Here is an 8,847-nt window from a genome sequence, read left to right as displayed (position 1 = left end):
TGATGTCTCAGAAGTTGGTGGCCTGATAGTAGCCTGATATGCATTAGCTTGACGATTTTGAGGTCGAGTAGGACAGTCTTTGATAATGTGTCCCGACTTCTTGCAATAATTGCAGTACTTTTTGGTACAATGAGTAGCAATATGCCCATAGTCCTTGCAACTGAAGCATTGAATCTTTCTCATGTCTCTCCATTTGTTTTTGCCATGAGCTACATAAGCGACAGCATCTGAGGTCATATGTTGATGTTGAATAGTGGCCTGTGTTGTAAGACGCTGCTCTTCACGAAGTAACTCCCCAAAACAAACATCCAAAGAAGGGGACGGATCACGATTCATTAGATTTGAGCGAATTGCCTCATATTCTGGACGTAACTTCATTAGAAACTGGTCTCGCTTGCTTTGCTCGTGTACAGTTTGAACGGCAGCAAGAGATTCAACTGGTACTTTAGCATAGATAATATCAGCAAATTCACCCCATAAGCTTTGAAACCCAGAGAAGTAATCCTGGATGTTGAGATTGGCCTGAGTGTAATTTGCAATTTCATACTCCAATTGAAATCGTCTAGCTGTATTGTCTTGATTGTAGACCTTTTTTAAGTACTCCCACATCTCTTTAGCAGTCTTATAAGGTCTTAGATTTAGTACAATCATAGGATCAACAGATCCTAAAATCCATGTCATAACCTTAGCATCTTTCACTTTCCATTTGCCCAATTGAATATTCTCAGTAGGAGCTGGGTCACTTCCATCAATGTGACCCCATAAATCTTTTCCCATAACAAATAATCGAAATTGAAATTCCCATGTAGAATAATTTTTACCCGTGAATCGCACACCGAAAGTTTCAGACATGTTGGTTGACATGATGTACGTAGTTAAAAACAAAAGAACCCAATATAAATTCAGCAAAACCAAAGTCCAGTAGAAAGCCCAATATAAACCGAGCCCAAGTAAACTTTAAGACCCAAATTAAACAATGGATTACTTAGCCCAATAAACAGAGGTTAATATCAAACCTCTAATTCACGTCGGGTTCACCAGTCTCGGCCTCACGTTCACCGCACCAATACAAGTCTCTGCTTCCACATTCACCGCACCAATCTCGGCCTCCACGTTCACCGCACGGTCTCGGCCACCACGGGAGCCACCACAGGAGACGTCGGCAGCACCAAAGAAGTCCAAAAAATCGGACACCACGTAGGACCCAAATGAAGAGTCTTGACAGAACTCAAAGAAGACGTCGCCAGTCACCACCGAAGACGCCGACAGCACTCAAGAGGTCGGAAAATTCCGACACCACCGAAGACCGACTCTATCGCAGTAGGAAAATTCCGACACCACTGAAGACCTACTCTATCGCACGAGAAACCACGAAGAAATTCAGAATTATCGCTCTGATACCATGTCAAGGTATTCAATTTATCCTTTGACTCGATAATCCTCATTGTGAGGGTTCCTTTGTATATATAGGAATAATAAGGCAAATTGCACGGCTGAATGTTAGCTATACAAATGGAAACTAAGCAATTTTCTACCAATTACAACTATGCGTTAATTACTCATCTAATTGACAAATATATCAACAAAAGAAAAGCAAATGTGATATCTTTTAAGCTCAAAAAATTTATGAAGTTGTGAATAAGTAGCCAAGCATTTTGTATGGAACAAGTCTACATTGAGAGCTCATTCCTTTTTGCTGTTGTTTAATTTAATTTGGGGTGTTTGCTTCTAAGGTGTTGTTTTGGAGGAATAGGGATACAGAATGGCAGATTTTGATTGTTTCTGTTTAGTTTGCTGGAATCGGGGTGGTCATTCCAATTGAGCTTGGAAATACATTCCTGTCTTTAGAGTTTTCTGAAATATCTTTCAACCTAATTTGAAACTTTGGAGTTCCAATTAATGCACAGATTGATCAAAGATCCCAAGAGACCAAATAAGTCCTTGTTTGTCATCATTTAACAAATTAAGATCTTGTCTGGAAGAGATTCCCCCCAGATTTGTAGCAACTTTATGGCTGTTAGCCGTCGCAATATAGAGAATTTTGAATTCTGAACGCTTAAATTTCTATTCGTGCTTTGTGTATATATACAGCCCGAGAAGCCTAATTTTAGGCATACAAAATATGTATCTGAAAAGGAAATATACAAAGTAATAAATTGCAATATTTACAGAAATAAAAACTGATCCTAGAGTCATGGGAGGCACAAAATCTGGCAATGTTTATTGTGGCAGCTGGGCTTGAGTTGTTGCTTGTATGACTTCTTCATTTTCCTTGATACGCCCCCGCAAGAACGGGCTACCATCGGATAGGCTGATCTTGTCTCTTAGGTAGTCTGTCTTTTGTCTTGAAAGTGGTTTGGTGAGTAAATCTGCAAGCTGGTCATTAGTCTGAACATGATGAACTTTAAGAATCTTTTTCTCAACCAAATCTCGCACAAAATGAATGTCTATTTGGATGTGCTTCATCCTTGAATGCTGGACAGGATTAAAACTTAGCTGTGTTGCTCCCAAATTATCACATAAGAGTAAAGGTGGCTGTGGTAATGTGAACTTCATTTCCTGTAATAGAGATAGCAGCCACATGGCCTTTGCTGCAACTATTGCTAAAGCCCTATACTTAGCTTCCATGGATGAACGTGCAATGGCACGTTGCTTTTTGGAGCTCCATGAAATGGGTGTGGTACCAAGTAAGAGGAGATAAGCTGAAGTTGATTTTCTATCGTTCAAACTACCAGCCCAATCAGCATTTGAGAAACACGTGAGCGTTAGGTTTGATGTCTTTCTGATATTGATGCCATGAAAAATAGCGTTCTTCAAGTAACGCTGTAGTCTTTTAGTGGAATTCCAGTGAGTTTCTGTGGGACAATGCATAAATCGTTAGAGTTTATTCACTGCAAAGCTGATATTAGGTCTTGTTAAGGACAGATATTGCAATGCTCCAATCACTCTTCGATGTTCTGTTGAATCCACTGATGATGAACCATCTGCTAGCTTTGGAGAAATAGAGGTCGATAGAGGAGTTGTGACATCCTTAACTCCATCCATACTTGTTTTAGCAAGTATGTCTCGGATATATTTATGCTGAGTTAGAAACAAACCGTCGTTTGTAGGAATTACCTCAACACTAAGGAAAAAATGTAATGATCCCAAGTCCTTGATGGAGAATTTTTTTCCAAGTTGATCAATAATGCTTGCAACAAATGTCATGCTTGTTTTAACCCATATATTGCGTTTGAGAGACAGCAAACATGATTTGGTTTTTTTGGATTCTTGAAACCTGGTGGTTGCTTTATATATATATTTTCAGAGAGATGCCCACGAAGAAAGGCATTATTGACGTCTAATTGCCTTAGAGACCACCCTTGCATAACAGCAAGGGTTAACACAGTACGTATGGTGACTGGTTTTACAACAGGACTGAATGTCTCTTTGTAATCAAGCCCTGGTCTCTGATTGAACCTTTTGCCACAAGTCGGGCCTTGAAGCGATCAATAGATCCATCAGCATGCCTCTTAATCCGAAACACCCACTTACACCCAACAATATTACAATCATTCGGAGATGGAACAAGTTGCCATGTATTGTGGCACATTAAAGCAGTTAGTTCAGAGGACATGGCATCACACCATCGTGAATCAGTGAGTGCTTCAGTGACACTTGTTGGTTCTCAGGATGGTGGAAGAGGATGCTTAGTGACTACAAAAGATTTTTTTGGTTTATAAATATTGTTCATGGATTGGGTAGTCATGCGGTGAGTGTGCACTTCATTGTTCTTAGAAACATCAGGTTCATGCACTTCTGATGGAGAAATTTGTTTTGAAATCAAGGTAATGAAAGAGGGGTTACTTACCTAGAGAGGAGGCGATTCACGAAGTGACCCATTCGCAGACGATGGTGAGACTTCAGCACCCAATACCGGGGATTCTAGAGCTCGGAGTGGAGTTAACAGGACTTTCGGCAACGAGATTGTCACTTGGGAATTTTCTTTGTCCGATGGAGATGAGGGGTTTACGGAACTTGTAAGATTTACCTTTTGAAAAGGGAAAATTTCTTCGTGAAAGATGACATGCTGAGAGTGAAAGAGCTTTCGAGTAATGGGCTCAAAGCATAGATGTGCGTTTTGTGATTGAGAGTAGTCCACGAAAATGCATGGTTGGGCTTTGGGCTTAAGTTTATGTTTGTTATATGGCCTAGTTAAAGGATAACATAGGCAGCCAAATTGCTTGAGTTTAATGTAATTTGGGGTTTGCACGAACAATTTTTCAAACGGAGATTTATTGTTCAATGTTGAGGTAGGCATTCGGTTTATGAAATATGCAGCGGTTTGAAATGCATACGGCCAAAATGAGAGAGTCATGTGAGCATCTGTGAGTAAGGTGAGACCAGTCTCAACAAGATGGCGATGACGTCTTTCAGACATCCCATTTTGTTGAGGAGTATAGGGAGCTATTGTGTAATGACTAATCCCATGATCAGAAAGGTAAGATTTGAGACCAATATATTCTCTACCATTATCAGAATAAAGGCTCTTTATTTTTGTGTTAAACTTATTTTCCACAAGATTTCGAAATTGCGGAAAAATGGTTTGAACATTGGATTTATGAGTCGTAGGATACAGCCATATGTATTTGGTGTAGTGGTCAACAAAGATAACATAATATTTTGAACCATTGATACCGATTTCATGAGATGGACCCCAAACATCTGTGTAAATTAATTCTATGGGAGTAGTGCTAGTGAGACCATGAGAATTAAACGGTTGACGATGAGCTTTATTTTGAGAACATGAAGTACAAAGTGATAAATGTCCATTCTTATTGGCAGGTAAAGAAAAAGCATTAATTAAATGATGGACAAATTTTTACAATGGATGACCAAGTCTTTTATGCCATCCATCAGTTGTAGTGCGTTCATGAACATAGGCAATGGCATTTTTGGAGTTTGCTGCTAGATTCTCCGGGAATGGGTATACTCCATCTTCACATTCGCTTTTGAGTAGTGTCGTCCCCGTGATCCGATCCTTCACCAAAATATAATTAGGATGAAATTCAAGGTAAACATTGTTATGCTTGGTAAAGTTGTGAATAGAAATAAGGTTTTCTTGAATTGTGGGAACACAAAGGGTATCACATAAATGAAAAACACGATTCGATGATGCAAGAGATAATGAGCCAACATGAGATACAGGCAAACCTAATCCATCACCAATTACCACCTCATCGATGCCACCATATTCAGAAGTAATCGACAGATTTGAGAGATCAATGGTCATATTGTGAGATGCCGCCGAGTCGATTAGCCACTTTTGATTTTTTCCTAGGGAGGTTGCTGCACAGTTTACCTGGAGATCACATGAAGACATTTTGGGGTAGCTCCTAGTCGTGTGGCCCACTTGATCATACCATTGGCATTTGGGCTTGTATTTCCTGTGGCCCGTATTTGAGGGCCTAGTTTTGTTGTGTCCAATGTTGCTACGAGGCTTGTTGGAAAAATATTTAGGACTTTGTTTATGTTGTCCAGGTGCTCCTCCTTGTCGATGGGAGTAATTAGTAGTTGGGACAAAGATGGTTGCCGATTGATTCTCCAGTCGTCGAAGGTAATTCTCATGACCTACAAGGAGATCATGTATTTCTTCAAATTTCAGAGACGTCTCACGAGCACGAATGGGTTATGCAATTTCTCTAAATTCAAGACCCAATCCATTGAGGATGTAGAGGGTTAAGTCATCATCCGAAACAGGATGATCAATGATTGCGAGTTCATCGGCCATCACTTTGATTACTTGAGGGAATTCAGTCACCGTGCGATTTCCACGAGCGATCAAGGTCAAATCCTCCTTGAGTTGCATCCCATGTGTTCGTGATTTACTCTCATATAAACGGATAAGTGCAGTCCAAGCCTCGTGAGATGATTTGCATGCAGTAAGAAGTGGGGTAATAGTGGTGGAGGTGGAGGCAAGTATAGCGTGGAGGATGAGTTTGTCTCGGTGAACCCAATGGGAGTTCGTAGCTTTGGAGGCAGCGGAGTTTGTTTCATCAATGACAGGGCATTTTTTTACCCCAGTGACAAAGTCAATGAGGTCATAGCCAGTGAGCAATGCGTCAAACTGAGCTCTCCATTGAGGGAAAGGTAGAAGGGGTGAGTTTTTCATTTGTGGTGGTTGCGGCATTGATGGTGATGATTGGAGAATCAATGGAAGATGCAGGAATGGCAGCCATGTCACAGGAAGGATGAAAGAAAATACACTCGCTAGAGGCTTGTGGCTCTAATACCATATAGAGAATTTTGAATTCTGAACACTTAAATTTCTATTCATGCTCTGTGTATATATACAGCCCGAGAAGCCTATATACAGCCCGAGAAGCCTAATTTTAGGCATACAGAATATGTATCTGAAAAGGAAATATACAAAGTAATAAATTGCAATATTTATAGAAATAAAAACTGATCCTAGAGTCATGGGAGGCACAAAATCTGGCAATGTTTATTGTGGCAGCTGGGCTTGAGTTGTTGCTTGTATGACTACTTCATTTTCCTCGATACGCAACTTCTGACCCACCATCTCATGGGTGGGTCCCATTGGAGAAAAAAGGGTCAGATTTTCAATGAAAATCCAGGGAAAAAGTAGGAACAGACAGCCTCTAAATTGTTTGCTACATTAACATTCTTTACCACACATTCACACAATAAAATATTCTACACACAAACCAATAAAATTTCTTTAAATTTTAACCACACATTCTTCAAAAAATACTATTTAAAACTCTATAATTTCTCCCATAATGGGAGACAAACAGGCTATAAGTATTGTTCAGCCACTCAATGCCTGGTCCAACTTCATGGGAAGCTGACCAGTGACTTACATCTCTCATTCCCACATACAGTTGCATGCACATAGACATCGGCACATCTTTTCTTTTCTTCCTTCTGTTTTATTTCCTTGTTTTTTCTTCTACCATGTTTTCCCTTTTCTGTTTAAACATATGCAAGATATTTCATAGTCTAGGTAATGATAGCTAATGCTCAAAACTTATATCATACCCACTTGTAGGAAGATTCTTGCTTGTTCTTCTTGTTCTTTTTTTTGAAGGATGTTGTGTGGGTGGGATAGGGTGAGGGGAGCTAGTGGTGGTTGTGGGCTGGATGATTGAAATAGTGTTTGACTTTGTTTTTGTACACCTCTCATATCTTCGTTTGCTTGTGTTTTTATACAGCCCTTATAGGTGTTGGCAACTTCATATTCTTTTCCATTTTCATGTCTGTGTGCTCGCTAGTACATGCTCTTGTGCATGGTGATCTATGATTTACCTCCTGTTTCCTGTTTCTCTTTTAGGCCGGAGATATTTATATGCATATTTAAAAAATGCTTTAAGCTTTTATTAGGTTCATTCTTGCTATCACACATTAGTGTTTGTCACTTTGCACTTGTCAATTTGTTGCCTAAATATTATGACTAAAATTACATTACTGATGAACTATGCCCTCTCAAGTTTACATTTTATTATTGTGGACCAGGATAACAAGTGCATAGTATTAAATGGCCCCTTGACAACAACAATTGTGATTTTGAGGAGCTTGACTGACCTCATTTACTTACTTCACATGCTCCTTCAGGTAACTTATTCCCACTGCTCTTATTGTTTCTCATGTACTTTGTTATTTTTAACAATCGAGTTGAAAACTTGTTCTTTATTATACTCATCAATCCATCATTATCAATGCACGATGGAAGTGACAATATGGATGCTAATGACTCATCACCAACTTGAAATCCAAGGTTATAGTTGCTAGTTAGTTTATTTCCTCTTATCTGAACTGTTATATTATTTTCTATGCTTGAAAACTCAGTATTAACATCATAACCAGGATCAGCCAGATCTGGACCCTTCTTTTAGCCCTCCAAATATCCCATCTTGCCTTTACTTGTGAAGAAATACTTCACTGATTTCGCCCAATGTATAAGATTTTTTCCCGTCGTGTCAATGAGATGTAATCTGGATGATAGACCTCTTTTTCGAACCAGAAACTTGTCTCGTGTAGGTTTCATTTATCTCAAATGTGACTATGAAAATTATCTTCTGAGATACCACGAATGAAGTCTGGTTAATCAACAAAAAAGATGAATCCCAGATTTTGATAATGGGGCCCTGATACCATGAAGGGGAAGTTAATTAATAATTATTATGTTTGTATATTCTACGTGATTACATTTCAATATGTACATAGAATTATCGAAAATCAAAGTCTAGAAAGTAGGAGAAAATGCTTTCATAGTGAGGCATTCATCTAATTCTGGAAACAGTTCATTACAATTCGTCCCAAAATATCTGAAATATTGTCTGTTGGGACATGTCCAATGTACAACCTAGTATGTCTCCATTCATATTTATCTTGAGACCGTACATGGATAGATGTGATAAACTTCTTAGGAGGTATCATAATGACCCTTCAAAACTCTCCTAAAACACAAAGTGATATTGGCAAAAAATAAATGTGAAAATGCTCCCCTATCGGTGAAAACTTTAAAAAGTCCTAGGATGATATGAAAATGAGCATCTGAAGCTTTAAAAAAGAACCAAATGTTTTAGGCAAATAGTAACTGCAAGAGAGAAACCCTTTCCCCTCCTACCTCAAATCCCCTCAGTAAAGAATTCTCCTTAGCCCTCTCCAAGAGGAAATATATTTTGTATATAAGTTAGATCCTAATCATGGATTTACAGATAGTATTGGAACATGTATAATTTCGCAAAAAAAAGAAAAAAAAAAAAAGAAAAAGAAAAAGAAATAGAAAGTCACTTGTATATAGAACAGTGTAGACCAGAAAAACACAACTAAAGGAATTGTTGT

The 8,847-nt window shown here is 38.8% G+C and overlaps 1 protein-coding gene across 1 annotated transcript in view; it reads left to right on the top strand.

Moving 5' to 3' along the window:
- LOC111402769 (probable cyclic nucleotide-gated ion channel 20, chloroplastic) overlaps positions 1-8,847 on the top strand; it is a 22,922-nt gene that overhangs the window by 7,622 nt on the left and 6,453 nt on the right. Inside the window, exons 4-5 of the mRNA XM_023031107.1 lie at positions 7,516-7,790; positions 8,099-8,102. Of these exons, the coding sequence (XP_022886875.1) occupies positions 7,516-7,790; positions 8,099-8,102 (279 nt within the window). The remainder of the gene's footprint in view (positions 1-7,515; positions 7,791-8,098; positions 8,103-8,847) is intronic.

The sequence above is a fragment of the Olea europaea genome, chromosome 1, assembly GCF_002742605.1.
Source record: "Olea europaea var. sylvestris chromosome 1, O_europaea_v1, whole genome shotgun sequence".
Lineage (NCBI taxonomy): Eukaryota > Viridiplantae > Streptophyta > Magnoliopsida > Lamiales > Oleaceae > Olea > Olea europaea.
The sequence above is the reverse complement of the archived record's forward strand: the minus strand, read 5'-3'. Positions and strand labels throughout refer to the sequence as shown.